At 36.6% G+C, this 19,660-nt stretch overlaps 1 protein-coding gene across 7 annotated transcripts in view; it reads left to right on the plus strand.

The window, feature by feature from the left end:
- The first annotated feature begins 8,308 nt into the window (after positions 1 to 8,308).
- LOC117407272 (syntaxin-binding protein 5-like) overlaps positions 8,309 to 19,660 on the plus strand; it is a 157,990-nt gene continuing 146,638 nt past the window's right edge. For all 7 annotated transcript variants that reach the window (XM_034012075.3, XM_034012078.3, XM_034012081.3 and 4 more), the window contains exon 1: positions 8,309 to 9,191. In XM_034012075.3, the coding sequence (XP_033867966.1) occupies positions 9,015 to 9,191 (177 nt within the window). In that variant the 5' untranslated portion in view covers positions 8,309 to 9,014. The remainder of the gene's footprint in view (positions 9,192 to 19,660) is intronic.

The raw sequence follows: 19,660 nt of genomic DNA on the forward strand, positions 1-19,660 counted from the left end.
GTCTTACTTTGACAGAAGCTGCTCATCAAAGCATTTTGTATTTAGTTCTCAGCTTTAATCTGTTAAGCATATTAAGTTCTAAAAATAATTTGTGATTGATTTTGAAGTGGCATTAAAGCCTCATTTACTCCCTTATTTTAGCTGGCAGATCCTCATTGTTCATAAAACTCCATTGTCCACATCACATTAACATTGACCTCTTAAGATTTTGTGAGTGTGTTGAAGGACTGACAAAAGGACATCCGCAGACGAAGTAGATTTGTCACATTGCAGCAGCTGTAATATTATGCTTAATGATATATTTTTTAATTCCCCTGAAATGTGCCCAATTTACATCAGTGATCCTTGCCAGGCTATTCACGTAATTGACACATACTTAGAACAAATAACACTTCTTTTTTAACTCGTAAACAGTCTCTACTTGTCAGCTTTGCTCTCCAAGCAAATCTGTATCAGCTTGACACAATTCCATATGCAGCCTTGAAATGGTCCTGGACACCTTCCATGGCTCCTTCTGTACCAGACAGCTGCCAAAAAGGAATGCTGTGTAGCCTAGCTGTTACAATCAATGACTTGGATCTTAGGTTTGAATCTTAGCTCAGCCATGAACTAACTGTGTGACCTTGATTGTTCATATAGCTAAGGATGGTGCAGTGGAAATCAACACTAATAGTAAATTGAGTTATTTTCGTAGTGGACATTAACATCAAAACATCAAGAAACAAAACACCATTGCAGCTGAAATGTTAAGAAAAAAAGGCTGTAGTTTATTATGATTAATTTGATGAATCCATAATTTGTCCCTTGAATACTTAATAATTTATTTGTAATTAGAATTTTAAATTAAATACAGATTATATTTTAATGCATGTATAAAAAGAGAAAAATAACATGCTTTTTTTAATGGAAATTACATTTTATTTTACATTACTGTCTATGGGAAAACACATTCACATTCATAAAAAAAAAAAAAAAAAACCTTACAAATACAAATACCAAGTTACAGAAGACAGCAGAACATGGAAAGAAATAAAGAAAATGTATGTGCAATAACTGTAGTCAACCCAACCTACAGTGAGAATGTTATTTTTCGGCTAACAAAATTTAATTTTAAAGCCTTGGTTGGCATTCCTTTAACAAGGCTGCATCAATAAACCCCTTTAATGCATCAATATGGAATTGAATGGAATAAGAGAAAGACTCATTTGTCTTTCCCTTGAATTTCATCACATTTAACAACAAGTACATTTTGACTGTTTTGAGTGATGCAAAGATTGGAGACTGTAAACCCCTCAGCCAGCGATTCTGTTTGCGACATCATTTATGCTTAGGCTCATGGATTGCTGGTGCTGCATTGCATTGACATGGAATGACATCTGACGAAACACTGCCTGTGCTGCATGTTGCTTGTAATAGCAAAAACAAACATTACAACATTTAGATATTCAGCCTCTGTATCTATTATAGTTAGAAATGGCCTAACTCCATTGTGTAATGTGCTATTGACAGACAGTTCTTTAGGATCCCAGCTCTGTATTAAGCCCTTCCACCCTTTACTGCTCCATTCATTTTACCATAATAGTGTTTATCAGGCCATGTTGCTTTTATTATAGATTCGGCTGCGTTCATCAAAATTCCATCAGCATCTCTCCTCTCTCCTCAACCGAAATGTGGACTGAGTTTGCCATGCAGCAAAATAATAGATACTTTACATAGACAGCACTCAAAATAAATTGTCTACAAAAGCCTTTTGGATGGTGTATCGTTGGATATTATCTGGCATGAGTAGTGAAATAGCTTCCAAAATGAATTACCTCTGGATAATAAAAAGCTTTTATTTTGTTTTTTTTGAGTACCACTATTTAGATCTTCCAACATGAAACGAGCCAACATCTGAATTTATTTTCAGATTCGTAACGCAAATGAACATCTGAATATACAGATATTTAAAACTGCAAAAACAAAACTTTATTTTTGCATAAATGCTCTTGTTTTTGAATGAGACGTTAAGGGCAGCAGTGTGGAGTAGTGGTTAGGGCCCTGGACTCTTGACCGGAGGGTTGTGGGTTCAATCCCCAGTGGGGGACACTGCTGTTGTACCCTTGAGCAAGGTACTTTACCTAGATTGCTCCAACTGTATAAATGGGTAATTGTATGTAAAATAATGTGATATTTGTATAATGTGAAATAATGTATAATGTGATATCTTGTAACAATTGTAAGTCGCCCTGGATAAGGGCGTCTGCTAAGAAATAAATAATAATAATAATAATTAGGATATGCAAGCAGTGCACAGTCCAATACAGTACGATTTCACAATTTGATATTTCATGGGTTTGTTGATAGAAAATGGTACATCTATTTCATTACACTGTACATGGTATCAGCCTTTTCATTATATTGCCCATTTATTCCTAATTAAACGTCTGGCTCTCATGCACCCTTGGCTTATCCAGGGAGGCTGGTTTTACAGTGTTACACGTTAGAGAATAAAATATCCCTTGCAGTTATATATTTTAATTGTATATATTTATTACAGCTGTGTTCTAGTGCTTTCAGAAATAGTTCCCAAACTGATAAATAATACAGATAAGTCACCTTTGCTATTGTATAGATTTTTTTCCAACACCAGGAAATCTACTGGGGTTATTTTATATTATTTTACACCCAGAGTACAGTATTCACCTGGGATTTCTACATTATTTGATGTTATGTTTAATAGAGCTAATTAAACTTCTGGAGAAATTGGTTGTTGGTGACATGTTTAAGCAATTTACACCAAACTGCTCAAATCAGGACATGTAATGAGAACATGTAGATATTCTGTTACAAGAGCACCCTGACTTGTAGGTCATATTTATTGATGAAGAGTAGGGCAGCTTCCCCTCAGGAAATGCTAGTTGAGATGTCAAACACCAACCCACTCAACACATGCTATGAAACTAGGAACGCACATTGACAGGCAGTGGCTGTAGGTGTTCTGTCAGCTATTCCAATCCCTGTTTTTGTTTGATGGCAAGTCATGGACATGTAGCAAAGGCATCAGATGTGTATTGGTGTTTATAATCATTTCCATACCAAATTACCTCTATAACTACTGCAGATTATCTCATTTTTCTCTAATTAGACTATTCTACAGTGGTTTGCCAAAACATGTAAAACATCAGTAACATTCACTTTTGCACAGGAATTATTTCTTTGTTTTTTGTAAATGGCCTGCCTGACTTATATTTAAGGGGTAATGGCATTGCTGTGGTGTGTTACAAGGTAATAATTAAACACTGAGTCATTATTTGAACAAATTTCATTATTACCAAGGAATACGCCACAGCAATGCCATTATCACTATCATGGTTCAACCTTTTTAAAGTAATTTATTTATCTGCCTGTTTGTCTAAAAGATTGTAGTCCTCTGAGTATTTGAGAGCAGGGCTCGCGTGTCCTTGTGAAGCGACTCATCAGTAAACTGTGGTTTCAGAGCAGGTGTCTTTAATTAGCATCATCTTTTCCGCTATTGAATAATAACAAAATAGCTGACCTCCATAGAAGACAATGATTATGCAGTATCCGGTTGTTCTATTGTCTGGAATATATACAGACCAGTCAACACATCTTCTCCATCATCAAGTCAGCTTTGGTCACATTCGACCACAGACGAGACACGCTTTAGAGCTGATAGTAGGCACCCAGGTTCTTCTATATACTGTAAGTTAGGCAATGTATGAAGCAACTTGTTGAAGGGGGCATTTTTAAGTAATGTCACCATGTGAATAGTTGAAGTTACATTATATGAACAATCTTAATTCAAGTTACTTAAAATTACTTTAAAATGTCCCTTACAACTAGTTGTTTGAAAAGTTCTCAGAACAAAAAGTGGCCAGAAAGTTACCTGGTGTTCCACAGGCTTTAGAAGCAGTAATTACAGAGGGATTGTCAAGAATAATTTAAGCACTTTGTAGACCTGCTGTCCTGGCTGCCCTTGTGAGACCGGTATGTAATAATCTTGAACTGCCTTGGACAACAGATGGATAGATTATGTCTTTGAAAAAGACAAAACTCTTTGCCAGTAACTGGCCCTTCAATCACTCAGTAAAGCAGTCAGGGGGATATCAAGGTCAACAGAAAAATAATAACTGGATTTGCTTGCTTGAGGTAGCCTTGTAATGTGAAAAGGACAAAATATTATTGTAAAACTGTTTTGCCCAGAAGACAGCCTTGCAAGAACAATTACAAACTGCTAGAAGTTGATGTTCAAAGAGCCCTGCCAACATACTATATATAACATAAATCAATATTGACAACTATAGCTGTAGCCTGCTGATGGCGATGCAATGATGTCTCATCCCTTGAATAAATGTTTCAGCACATACAATTGACATTACATGAAGTAAATTTAAGTATTTGATAAAAAAAAAAAGGTTAAGTTGATTGCAGAGAGAGTCCCATATAATTTTTGCCATATTTTATCCTGTGTGTTTTATTTTGTTCAAATGACTTAACAGCAGAAATCTAGTATGAGTCACTATCCATGAACTTGCTTCATGTAATATACTGTAGGTTACTTCCGTTTTTTAATTGCATTTATTTATGTTATGCAAGGCAGTGGACTCACATGATAAGGCAGCATAAACGATCTTGAGAAAGTTTGCTCCTAGTGAGTTCACTATAAAAATAAAAGATTGGAGTGATCATCTTATCCAGTATTGTAGCACCAACTAGATGTGTTGACTTACATGAGATTGGTGTCAGATAGGAGGACACTTCTATCTGAATTGCACCTCTGAATTCATGCAATAATGCAAAAACATACTGAGCAAACTTTACTGAAGGACTAGGAGTTAAGCGAGACGGATTTACACCCAGGATGGCAGATGTGGTCACTTAATTAGAAATACCTTTTAGTTAATGGATTTTTTCATGAAGCATTACAGAGTACTCTTTCTACAGAAAACTCTGCATTAAGTATTTATTCTTGTAGTTTTGTGTTCAAATAAAACCACAATTGTTTAAATGTTTATTTTATTTTCTGTACCAATACCATTAGTCAGCCATTTCAGTGCTCCAAAACAAATTAAAATTGCTTTTGGTTGTTGCTTTGACTTTGGCTGCCTGGTAAATATCCTAAAAGAACTGTTGTAAAGCTGCAACAGCCTGATTCCCTTCTATCAGCAGCCTTTGTACCTAAACTCCTACACTAAGCCAGTTTCTTACCTTTACAACTCCAACAATCGATACATAGAAAAAAACTAATAACCTCTTGTCTTCACCCCAGTGGATGGGCTATAAGGAGCCCTTATGTCTCTCTCCGGTTTTCTGTTTACATTTAGCTGTTTTCTCAACTGTGTAACTGTTGTTCCTTTGGAATGTGAGGAGAGGTAATTATTCTGTGCAATCATTCTTTATTGTTAACGTTTGTTTTCTGACAATTGTCAAACAGAGGTTCTAATAACAAGCACTGGATGCAGGACAAGTAGAATCTCTTTCTTCTGCACTGGCTGGGATTTCTCAGAACAGTCGACACATACTGTACAGTGTCCTGGAATCGGTGTTTGACCTCCTCCATAGGGAGCCTCTGATGCATTGCACAATGTGTCAGGTGTTGCTGATTTGCAAATTATAAGAGTTGAGACACAGCATAAATAGCAAAAGAAAAACAAGTGTGTTGAAGGAAAGAGCTGTCTGAACATCAAACACATGGAATGCGATATTCCAAGGGAAGGACAAGGGGTTGCTGCCAGTCTGAGGCGACCTATTATAATCATTACCAAAGGGAGACGTGTGCTGACACAAATTTGTCAAGTCAAGCAGGCACACAGTGTGAAGAATGGAGACACATTCAGCAATCTTGAACAACAAACAAACAACAAACAAAGCTGGCCGAACAGAATACACAACATGCATAGTTGGATAATGGTCCAAAGCATTTTCCAGGAAGCAAATTATGATGCAATTAAAAAAACTGTTTTATTTTGTTTAAAAATGAAAAAAGAAAAACAATGCTTGTGCTGCAAATGTTTTTTAGTTAGTTGGAATGAACAATAACTCAGGGGACATGAAGCATAAACACACATCAAGTAGAAATCAAATGTCTGTTTTTATGTTTTTAAATTATGTATTACAATTCACAACAGAATGAGACAACAACAGACCTCATAGGCAACGTTTGTTCATTAGGCTGAAAATGCTCATTCCGCCCAGTCATGTCAATTACTGAATAAACTTACACATACAAAAGTCAATGAGATATTTGTTAATTAAAAAATAAAATAAATCACCCTGGTTCATTTATAAGTTGTTACTCCTGATAAAGAAATACAAGTGGTATGAGTTGCTGGTTGAGATTAATCAAATGAAGGTCTTGCAATGGCACAGTAAATTAAAAACTTAGATTTTTCTTTAGGATTAGCAAAGGATATAATATTCACACATACACACACAGACACACACACACACATTCACATAATACCTTTTTACTTCCAAAGTTTTAAGCTACTTGCACAACATAGACTTAGGAACCAGTCTTTATTATACCATTCTAGAGGTTTCGGTCAGAGCTCTGTCAAGTCCAAGGCAGTCTGTCAATCTGTATTGTGATTTTCATGCAATGGACATGGTTGGACAGGTCTCCTGCATGTGCTGCCCAAGCTTAAAAGCAGTAGAGAACTTGTGGAAGTTGGACTCCTTTGTGAAAATGACCCTATCAGCAACAGAGAGCCCTATTTACACCAAAGGTTATGCTAATATCTGTCACAAAACAGTTTTCTGTGAGCCAGCCTAACTTGTTAGACACTTCACAGCCCAAGGTTAGTGATACTGCAACGCCACAATGGTTCTGTCTCCAAAAAAATTAATTGCTTTCTCTAGCTTGTAATTGATTGTACATGTGCTCTGTACTAACATCCATGATGTTCATGCCTTGGTATGAAAAGAAAACCATAAAATGTATTGTACTGTCTATATGATACGCTAAAGCTGAATTGTACATCATTCACTGCCTCACATTACCTGTATTGGGCATGGTATTTAATTTTATTGAATCAAGATAGGGATTTTCAAAAGCTCTATGCTAATGATTATTTAGAGAAAAACTAAATGTAATACTATTAGATCTAATGCTTGTCATTACAGAAATCCTGCTTCTTCATATATGAATTAAACAGGAATGGCAGTCGAGTTATACCACAAAGGCTCACCTCCCAAAATGTATATGCATGGGGGTAGGTAATGATAGCCTGTCATGATCAACCATAAGGAACATAGCTTCTAGCTGTGCATGTGGGTTTGCCCAAGGTCATACTATTGTTTTATTCACATAGATATAGACATTAATATAGATACACGTTTAATATTACTACTATCAGAGGGTCAAAAGTTACACACTTTTTCAAAACCCTGATTAATATTTAAGTTGCTGACAAAATGGATACTTTTCAAATCAATTAAAATCAATATGTTGTCACGTTTTGACAGCATTTCAAACACAGTCAAATATACATGCAGTATAGGCACTCACCACTCTAAGATTCTTCAAATCAGAATTTCTCCCGAGACGAAATATGGACCCATCAGCATGTGGTAAAGTACAGTAAAAATGTAACCCAATGCAACCGTTTATAATTCTTATAATTATAACAATGACCTTTCATTAGCAGCACATCGGTGTTAAGCAAGCCAATAATACATATTTTATTGTGTGTGTGTGTGTGTGTGTGTGTGTGTGTGTGTGTGTGTGTGTGTGTGTGTGTGTGTGTGTGTGTGTGTGTATGTATTTCTGCTATACAAACGGGGGAATTGGGAGGACATACTACCAATACGACTACGACTACGACGACTACGACGACGACTACTACTACTACTACTACTACTACTACTACTACTACTACTACTAATAATAATAATAATAATAATAATAATAATACAAGACTGCAAACGTTTACTTTTTCACAGTAAATACATCTCATTCACGCAGTTTTTGCGCACTCTCAAATACTCAATAAGGTAAGAGCTGTTAAACGAATGGGAGGCTCGGGGGTAAATTAAGCCAATCAGTCCTCAGAAATGTGGGGAGTTGTTACCTAGCACCTCAACCGCAATTCACAAGACTCTTTTGCAATAGGTTAGTGTATGTGTCAATCAAAGTTTGATTGCAAAATTTAGGAGGATTGTAGTTCGACGTAAGGTTAAAAAAAGCAGATATGATAGGCTATAATAACTGACAATCATTTAACACATTAACCAAACACATCCGCGGGTAGGCAGGGTTAAACTGTTGGTGCGAGAGGCGGAGCTCTAGCTTTTGCCTTCAGTACCTTGGACAGCAGCTTGCATTCACTGGCAGAGGGAATGCGAAAGAAAGATACATGAAAACAAAATCTTAGAATGTTACGTTTCTATCTGAAAAAATAAATGACAATATACCAAATCGCTGAAAGACTTTTTTTTTTTTTACTAAGCGAATGGAAATAAGAAGCCGGATCGCCCAGGAACATTGTGCATTCAAGCCCCCTTTTCTGCTAAATCATAAGGATGAACAATTGAGGAAGAAAATTTGTGCTCATTCTGTTAACATTGCATTAAATATTGATCAAATGATGAATAGTCGCCCTACAATCCTGTAGTTTTGTTATAGTGGGGCAACATGTATTATTAATTTGTTTGCACATTTTTTTTTTCTGTTTTCTAACGAATGTTGTGGAATCGATTTCTATGCAACAAAAATGAAGAAGTTTCATGATTTAAATTTTTAATTAAAAGCAGCTGTTATATGCGATCGGTGACTGGATTTTTTTTTTTCTTGAAGCCTGCACATTGATTGAAATAAGTTTTGCTGTTGTTATTATCATTAAGAGCTATTTAGTGGCTATTCATTTAATCAAAATGAGGTCATTTTACGACTTTCTGAACTATACCTAAAATTAGTGGAAACCTCAGAACGTGAATACAACATCGTTGTGTCTTTAATTGAAACTATAATATAAATGTAACAGCGTTTATTTTATTTTTGTACACATACAATGAAGAAGTTTAATTTTCGAAAGGTTTTAGATGGCTTGACTGCCTCCTCCCCAGGCAGCGCTAGCGGAACTTCAACATGCCCAGGTGGGACCGCTGGTGTCCCTGCAGTAGGAGTGCCTCCCAAGGAAACAGAAGTTCAAGAAACCCTCGCTTCGGAAAACTTTCAGATCTGTAAGGTAAGTTATCACATATAGATCTCTTATGTAGTGGGTGTAAACGTTGTTGCCTTTTTGGTTCTGATTGGCAAAGTTTCTGATACGGTCGATTTACTGTTTGGTCCGTAGTTGGGTTTGTTAAAATATTGCAGACTTGCCCACTGTGTTGCAATAGTGAAACTTGCAAGGGGTGACTTTTCATCGCAGAACCAAATGACTGGAATAAGCTAACAACTCCCCCGACTACAATAACTGATTTTCAGGCAAATGTATGCACTTTATCTTTAGACTTTCAGGGATTCGATCGAGTATACAGACTATGATGGGTCAACGCCGTACAGCTGCTAAAATGTTTAATTGACAGTTGATTAGCAAGCAGGGTTGCCATTTTTTATAGCCAGATAACACATAGAAGCTCAGAATATAAATACAACACCAGCAATATGCACTGAATAAAAAAAAAACGATTCCCGACACATGCGTTTTTAAATGTAAATAACGTGTATGTAGATAACCAGCATGTATTGCAATAAACATTCTTTATTTGTTTATTTTTGATAGATATTATATTTTTACAAAAGGTGTTTATCAAACACAATCTGACATTTTACGACGAGCTTTGTCATTTTCCTTTACACGGATGGAAATTGACCTGAAAGTGCAGAACAGACAGCTACTTACATACAGTCGATGTGCATTCTACTGTTCACTGTATTTCGGTTAAATTGACCCCATCGTCTAAAGATGTACAATTGGACAAGCGACAGTGAGCTGTAACATTACTTAATAACAATATCATAGCTTCAAACTATATTGATTCTTTGTAGAAGTTTTTACAATTGCAAAGCTCAAAACAGTACTGGAGTGGGTCTTAACTGCTGTTAAATGCACAAGCGTTGTTTCCCCAGGTACAAGATATTCTATACAGCATTTCATTAATAAATAATCCAGCCTTGCCCAAACTGCGGAATAAGCTTTGGTGTAGAATCAGTGGTTTTAAAAGTACAGTATCATTTGACGACATTTTTCTAGCTGAGTACCGATGCTTTGTGTGATTCAAAGGGATTTTCGGAACTGAAGTAAAGTATTCATATTATAATGGACGTGGCTGCAATAGCAGCATACAAGATTATATAGCAACCTATACTTAAAACGCGTTCTGGTGCTGCAGTTGTCATAATCATTTTGTTATGAAGTGCTAGCTCAGTCAAACTGTGGAACCTTGCTTACGATTGTCTTTACATGTTTGAATTTTTTTTTTAATTTGTATGTGGGGGATCATAATATATAGTATCTTATTTGAAAATGCTGTCTACTTCTTCAAAAACCTTTATTTGTCATGAGTAGTAGACTTCAAGATTGAAACCACAGATGTGCAATGACATGACAAGCCTTTAGACTTGAGAGTGATCCCTTGGAATATATTCTGGTAAAGATTTATCATATCAACGCACTTGTGCAAGAAACACAATGTTTTCAGCCTTAACCAAAATTAAGATTAGGTATAAAAGCATGATGATGCACTAGTCATTCACTGCCCAAAGACTTATAACAAAAATAACAGTACCCTTTCTAAACCAAATAAAAGTTACCATCTTACACTGAAAACAAACAAAAGCATTACAATATACGCACAGTATCTCCTTAAATTATACTATTTGTTTTTATTTATTTATTTATTTATTTATTTATTTATTTATTTATTTATTTATTTATTTTCCCCCAACAGAAGAATATGTACACACAGTCAGGGAATAGTCATGTTAATCTGGCATCCAATTTTATAATTTCACAGCACACATAAACATCTTCCTTTTTATGGACTGCTTCATGAAAAATATAATCTACATATATATTATCTACAGATATTACTAAATATTAGGCAGATGGCTTTTAGGTGAGGGAGAAACAAATTCAAAGTCAGCCCTGGTAATGTGGGAATTATATTAATATTATATACATTTCAAATCCAAATTTTGATTAATGAGGTTCATGAGGGTGGCAGCTGATAATATTACCTGTTAGGACTGACAGCTGGTATGATGGAGGTAACCTAACATTGCAAAATCTGATATTTCTGTATTATTATTATTGTTGTTATTATTTGTTTATTTAGCAGACGCCTTTATCCAAGGCGACTTACAGAGACTAGGGTGTGTGAACAATGTATCAGCTGCAGAATCACTTACAATTATGTCTCACCCGAAAGACAGAGCACAAGGAGGTTAAGTGACTTGCTCAGGGTCACACAATGAGTCAGTGGCTGAGGTGGGATTTGAACCGGGAACCTCCTGGTTACAAGCCTGTTTCTTTAACCACTGGACCACACAGCCTCCTATTATAATTATTTGCATTATCCAGACCATTGGAGTTCTTTCTTGTCTGGTAACTCATACAATACAGCGCACAGTTATTATAAATCTTAGATGAGAATATTGATGTCTATGTTGATCTTAAAGAATAAAGCTGTTAATTGTAACCAAATTTGATTCAATTTCAACTGCCCATTTAATATCAGACTTGTCCAGATTTTCCTACAGGTGTTCACACAGCTGAACTCTCAATTGTGTTACAAGTAAAAGGTCCAGAATGAATATCACCTTCCTGTTATATCTGAGTGTGATAGTGCAAGAGAACAATTTAATGTAGATGGGCGGGTCCAGTTTGTTTAAAAAATGGCTGAACAAAATGCAGTTAACGAGGCTAAAAAAAAATCAACAAATTCAAACGGGGAGTCCCAAGATCAATTTGGTCCCAAGATATGACCTTGAGAACGTGTTCTAAAACCCTGTTAGATGGGTATTGTTCCCCAGATAGAGTTCAAGCAAGTTCACTGGACACCTCTTGATGTGTAGAGAATCTGTGAACCAACCTGGGGGTAGCTTCTGTGAAAAATACTAGGGTAGGAGTTACTTTGAATTTGTTATATGCCACACATTTCTGGTTCCATAAATCTCGTAGTAGTTGGGCTGACAGGACAGACTGTTGAAATGTGACTAGCCATGCATTTCAGAAGACCTTAATACTAGCTAGGTTTTTTTATTGGGGGGGGGGGGGGGGGCGAGGGGGTGTAACATGTTTTTCAATTATGATTTGAAGCAGAACACAGGAGCCAGTGATTATGTTGCTGTCGTAATTAAGAACTGATGATGTACTTGTACTTATTGACAACAGCAGTTAGCGTATCATTTAATAAGGTCATATGGAAGTGCACTGATTTAAAATTAATGCAGTAAAGGAAGTTGTTTTTGTATTTTTTATTATCTTGTTAAAATCACTGCATTGATGAAATAATTAGATTACTTTAACATTACACTAAATGTCTAGGTGTAACATCTCTGCACAAGCCTTATAAAAAAATTGATTAAAACTTTACAACTGCTCACCCAGCATTACTGTACTCATTAACCTATAGATCACATTATTTATTTATTTTCCTGGAGTGTGTTGTTAATCGACAAAGCCCAAACAATAGCGTGCAATGTTATTTGAAGGCTATCTTTTGAAGTAAGGATTTTGTAAATGGCTAATGTTTGCTGACAGAAGATCTGGGATGCACCAATAAATATTGCAATGTATGAATTGATGAATGCTCATCTGAAGGTCTTATTCAGATTCCTTTTTTCAGAAATACCAGCTATGGTTAATATGCATTTCTTAGTGGTGTGTGAGATTGAAACAATTACAATTTGAAATCTGAGTCTGTGTTTTACGATCTCAATTCCAACACCCACCAGTACATTTAGAAACGCGTTTTATTCACACCAATGCAAAGACAAGCCTTAACAAGGCAGAACAAGTGCTACTGAGTCCCCCTTAAAGTAACAATGGGAAAAAATATCCATCTAGTACATTTTGACTGATGTTATCAAAATGCAAAGTCATGTTCAAATATATCATGTTAAGTCTTTTTCTTAACAATGCATCTTCACAATGAATCTTCTTTCAGCTGACATTTATTTCAGGTTGAATGGTGACAAGGTATTTCAAGTAAAAAAAAAAACAGTTTGCCAATGGAGTTCTGCAACAACTGAGAGAATGTGCAATTGCATTTTTTCTGGCAAGTATAACTCTCCAGAACCTGCAGAGAACATTACTATTGATACATATAGTATACCTCCCAAGACACTACTGATGGGACATATTGCCAGAGCTCTGTCTAATCTCACGAGCCTCTAGTGCAAATGAAATGTGGTGTACACGTGAGGGCAATACATTATTTCTTGTAATGATTTCACTGCTTGTAGAAGGTACCAGCACTAAAATAACCCACAGAGCAATGTTGTTTGGGCGCCATATCTTTTACCATGCTCCACTGTATGCATCCAACTACAATGGAGTTTTCCATTTAAAGGCATCCTCTTTTGATTTCCATTTGATGATTAAACTGAGAACTGTGTGTTGATCACCAAACTAATTTAATATAGCACTTCCTCCCACCAGCAGCAGATTTCTTCCTGTGGAGTCGATTCTCTTTACCCCAAATTCAATTCACTAAGTCACTGTACATTTTGGAAGGTTATAATGTTTACAGTAATAAAGCATGGGTACTGTATTATAGTGGCCTAGGCACATACTTGAGTTAAAATGAAGAAGGTTTTCAATCTTTTTATGCAATTGTAATTATATTTAGTCTTCTGAGTGCAAAATGATAGCACATGTAAAATAAATGCTATGAATCAATGAAGCCTATTTATCTATCAGGGGATTCATAAGTTAAGGAGCTGCTCTTGAATCCTACTTCAATTGTACTGTAGAGATTCTTTCATTTCGCCAGGCTTTTGGTGAAATTACTTAATTCTGTAACTGTGGCTCATCAGATTACTCTAGGAGTAAGATACCTTAGTATTGCAGTATGAGTACAATCTACAATGCCTACCAGTAATATATAGTTCAACTTGGATTTCAGACACAACATTTTGGCCAATTCTTTGTAATCGTAACAGATATTTGGGTCATAATAGGTTATAATTCCAGAGAGAAAAAAAAAATTCTAAGGGTCGCAGTGCATCTAGATCACACTCCTTCCTGTAACAACGCTGGCTTCCTTTTCTCATCACCATACATCACTCATTTCAATCAGAGCACCAGCATTGTTGCAGGAGGGAGCATGAACTGTGATGTCTTGAAGAAAAATGATCTTTCTCTTGGTGAACACAGAACTTGTTCCCTAGTTGATTTACCTATGATATACGAATTAGAACATAGTAAAACAATTTAAAATATGTTGTGATATGGACAACACTGGATACAGCAAAGGTAAAGTAGTGCGTTTCTGGTAAACCCTGTTGGAGGTTCTGTAACACTCGAAGACTAGTGTAATATGCATCACATCTTATCTTAATATTAAGGGCCTTAAAGATATCAGCTATCCGGTCACCAAACCTGAAAATAATACAAAAGAGACCTTTGTGGTATGGAAGACTACAACATATATTTTTCAGCCCCTCATTTTAAAAAAGGTATTAACCATACAATGTTTGCTCTGCATCCCGTATGTGAACCAGCTTAATTTATTCTACGTCATTATTTTGTACAATCCATGTGGAGGATTGTAATAGAGTGTGCTGTGTTGTAATGTGTTCCATTTTTAAGAGGATGTGCTTGCAGGTTTTATAAATGGTTTGCGGTGTCTGCCTAGCCAGCTACCTTTGTAAAAATGCCATGACTCCATAAACCCATTTTGCATTGCATTATTGTAAATACCTATCAGTAAGACGAATAGCCTTCTTCAAATTCTGAAATATAGTTTATATATGTTAATACAGGTTTAATCCCTAGAAGAAATTAGGAGCAGAACCTTTCAAAATAATGGGATAGAGAATATTGGAATTAGGTTACAGAGATAAACCATGAGGAAAAACATGTAAGAAATAACCAGTGAAATTTCGACACAGGATTTTTCTGGATGGTTGTTTATCAAAATATGTAAACAGAGTTTCAGTTGTCCAATGTTCATTTCAATAGGGAATTTCATAAATTGTCACTACTATTAAAAACAAAGAAAATCCCTTGACCATATAAGTCTGCAGAAAAGAGCAACACAATGGCAAAGACTTCATTATAGCCAACATACTTTTTCATTGTAATACAGTACCTTGATAATGAGGTCTTTTGGTTTAGACACATATTTATTTTTATATACACTGGTCATCTTTCATCTTTCTTATTGTTAAACTTCTTATTGTTGCAATCACTTTGAAGTGGAATCTGTTTTACACAGTGAATTTGTTCATCGCCATGCTTGGTATTGGTTGGTGATTTCAATACTGATCCCGTTGTCGTGAGGATGAATGAGCTATCAGTACTACCAAGCAGTTTGATTAAAGGAAGGTAACATCTAGGTAATTGTGTATTTTGCTGAATGCTCATGTCATTAGTGAGGATATTGGTAAACACTGTACAAAATGATCTACATGCTGTGTCTAAACTGATGGATATGTGTGCATCAACCTCCACTGGGAATTTTAGGATGATATGGTATGTGTATGTTTTGTTAACCAGCAAGCCAGTCTTAACAAAAGTGTTGCTGTGCTAATCTTTAGCCAGTTGTGTGCAGTGTATTTTTTTTTCTTAAGCTGCTTGCCTATATCCCATAGGCATCTAACAAAGTATGAGCACATATCTTAAGCATTAAAAGCTGCTTCAAAAAAAAGAAGGACAGTGAAGTGGATTTTTAACTCACAATGTCAGCCATCTCCACTGGGATACAGTATGTACTTGGTTTGGCTCAATTCACTGCTGCAGTGCAGGCACTTTTTTGTTTCAAAGCAAGCCGTTCCTTGTGAGTTAGGATTCACTTACAACACCACTGACAGCAATGTGTCAGATAAACAATACTACTGAAATTGAAAAACGCTTTATCTACTAGTAATTTAAAATAACATACATACCATGTGTACCGTGTTTGGAATACGTAACAGTATCAGATGGGATTGTAAACAGCCTCAGACCTCCATAGGCATTGTTTCGACTGTGTTGATAGGAGTGTAAAAGTCTTGCAAAAGCTATCAACCAAAACCGCAGGAAATCAGGCGGCATTTGAAATAGGGATGCTACAAAGTACTTCAACCAAAATAAAACAACACTAATGATTTTTAACAAATAACAACAATAAGGTTCAACTGTTGGCTGGTTATAGCAGTAGAGCTCCTTACTAAGCCCAAGCCTCTACAAGACCAAGCACAAAGCCTAGATGCAGCCTTTTATAACCACCAACCTTGCAGGCAAATCAACTTTAATTAATTGATTGCACATCGGCCAGCTAATCAGGATCAGGTGATCTTAAGCAAGGGATCAATGAACCCCAAGCAAGTCAAGATCACACTGTCTCTACCTATATACACACATACAATACAAAACACCAAACCACCACCAAAATACACACTGTTTACAAATGTGTCCAGTGCAGGGTTTTCACCCTGTCACAATGAGAAAGAATGCAGCACTGGGGAATGTACCTGTAGTGGTATCTTTGCTACTTGCATTATTCTGTATCCCAATATTTGAAGAATATTGAAACATATAAACATGTCATTTGTCATTTATTTTCATATTACCTTGTTGACAGCCTTGCATGTGTCTTTCTACAGTAGAATGGTGTTAGAGCTAAATTGCAATCCCTGCTCTCCCACAAACAATGAAGTGATCATTGAGGCAAGTCATGTGTCCTGCTTTTTGTGCTTCAAACCTGCCCAGCATGGAGCCTAAGATGAAAGCAGGAAACCGGTGTTAGAATAGCCACCAATCTAGGATTTCTCAGAACTGTTTTGTATTTAAACTTTTTTTGTTTTTTCTAGTGCCAAGGCTGGACAGCTAGTGTTGATATCAGCTGACAACTTTGGAATAATACAAATTGATATTTCACTGCAGATATAGCTATTAAAAACAAACAAACCAAAAAAAGTCATACTGTGTTCATTTTACAAGGTGTGTTCATAGTATCCCCATTTATATGCCACAATATAGTAATCTAGTTTTCACTAGATAAAGGCAAAATTGGCCCTGCTGTTTTAGCCTATTTTATGATCATTTATTTACTGTGTATGAGGGAATATCTGCATGAGTCAAAGTGAACGTACCAAGACTAAATGCTGAGGTCTGTTCACGTGCAAGTGTAAATATAACCCATTCACAGATACTGGCGATCATCTGTCTTTTTATTCCAGTGTGGCACTGCAGTAACAGTACCTTTGGATTGTTTTCTTTTTTGTGTGGGACCCAATGGGTTAAAAAGAAAAAGCTAGTTACTGTACCACAGTATATGGTACAGAATTATTATTAAGGATGTGACTTGGACTGATGAACAATTAGATCGATGCTTAAGAGTGCATGGCTTTTCTTTTTCTTTATGCTCTGAGACATGACTTATTGATTGATGAAAGGCAGTTCCAGTTTACTGATCCATTGGAATTTGTGAATGCTAATAGTTTCCCCTCCTCTGCCTGCTTCTTCAGCTGTATTATTTTAAGCAGGGCGGCATATGCCCTTTTTTCATGAAATAACAAATATCATTATCTATTACTCATGCTACTTTGATAGCAGAAGCCCAATATCATACCCGCTGTGCTATTCTGCATAGAAAAATATAACAGAAAATCAAAAGTGTCAGGTAATAAATGGTTGCAGATCCAATTTATGATGTGGTGCCTAAACTAGAGTTCTATATATAGCTGCAGTTTATACTGGCATATCTTTAAATGCAGACCGAAGCTATAGAGGTTCCTTGGTCTCTTAAAGACGTACAGTAGCATATATAATGTTCCCCCTTTATAGCGCGTCCCTTTATGTTCCTGCGTCTATGGTGCCTGACTGTATCAGGGTATAAAGGGCTTCATATATATATATATATATATATATATATATATATATATATATATATATATATATATATACATACTTTACATAGTATATAGTAATATATTGTAGCGATCTCGGTTAACACAGGCAGGCGCATCACACAGGGCGAGGTGAACCTGGGACCTCTCGCACTAAAGCATAGCGCCGATACCGCTGTACAAAAGAGTCGGCTTTGCAAGGACCGTATATCGGGCTTATGTCTTTTCAGATTGCGTCACCTACCAGCCCTGACCCCTACCCCCGTGCACGCTACAATATGTATATAGACTAAGGTTGTTACCTTTTATTAGATCATCCTTTATTGCTTTCTTAAATATTTAACAGAGCTTGAAGATAGCCTTCTATTGTTTCAAGTTATTGTGAGTGATGTACTTCTTCTTCAAGTCTCTGGCACCAACTAGATGGATAGTTCCCAGAATTCTGTGCATGCTACTGCCCTAGGTGTAGGGGAAGCCAAATCTGTTGCGGCAAATCTCTTCCACTGGTAGAATACCTCTGTCGTTCCATTCTATTGATCTGTCCCCAAGTTCCTCCCACTCCTTACGCCAGAGGTTCTCTCTGGCATATTTTTCTGAGGTTATTAGTGGTTCTGTCGTGGTGAGAAAGTGCTTCCTTGAGGACAGGCGGCGGTGGACATGTTTGTGTTTGTGGAGCGGGTGGCGGTTGTCAGTTTCTTGCTTTAGACAGTCATTGTCTCCTGCTATCTTTCTTCTTATGTGTGGTGGGGCAATTCCAGCTAGGGCATGCAGGCAGTGTACCGGGGTAGCCTTAATTCACCCAGTGACGATGTGGCAAGTATCGTTCAGCGCGATGTCGACATGCTTAACATGGCTTGATCGCCCCCACGTAGAACAGGCGTATTCTGCTGTTGTGTAACACAGTGCTAGGGCGGTGTTGCGTAGGGTGGTTGGTTGTTCTCCCCACTTGGAATTGAACAGTTTTCAAAGGATGCTGTTTCGTGTACCCACTTTAGCCTTGATTTTCATACAGCGCTGTTTATATGTCAGTGCTCGGTCTAGGGTCACTCCCAAGTACACAGGGTAGCTGTGATGAGTCAGTTTTGTGCCCTCCCAGCTGACATGCTGTGTTCTATTTACTTCGCAGTTCCTCAGGTGGAAGGTGCATATCTGTGTTTTGCTTGGGTTTGGCTTAAGGTGGTTTTCCTGGTAGTAACTTGACATTTCTGTGAATGACGTACTGACGTGCGTTCCAATTGTGCAAGGTTATTTCATTTTTACTTTTAAGGATACTTGAAAATATTTCTTCTGTAACTATGATTCTTGGCTGTTCGTGATCTGTCACAGTGAACAATGAAGGGACCAGACAGCAAGACAGGAATTAGTTTGTTTACATTGCACAATACAAATTAATCGCACATCTCATGCATAACTAATAGGAAGATTGTTCAGCCTTTCTGGAAGGAGAGTCCAAGGCTAAAAACAATAATAGGAAAAACATACAAAAGAATCAAGACAAATACATATTTAATGCTCTCCATACTAGCCACAAAGCGTATTCTATTCTACATGCCAGTAAAGATGCTAGTGTTTCATGTATAATAGATTGCATACCCTCGTGGGGTGGGAACTAAATCAATTTTCTTATCTTCGCTATGTTGAAATGTACAGTAA

Source organism: Acipenser ruthenus, chromosome 8 (genome assembly GCF_902713425.1).
Source record: "Acipenser ruthenus chromosome 8, fAciRut3.2 maternal haplotype, whole genome shotgun sequence".
NCBI classification, from domain to species: Eukaryota; Metazoa; Chordata; class Actinopteri; order Acipenseriformes; family Acipenseridae; genus Acipenser; species Acipenser ruthenus.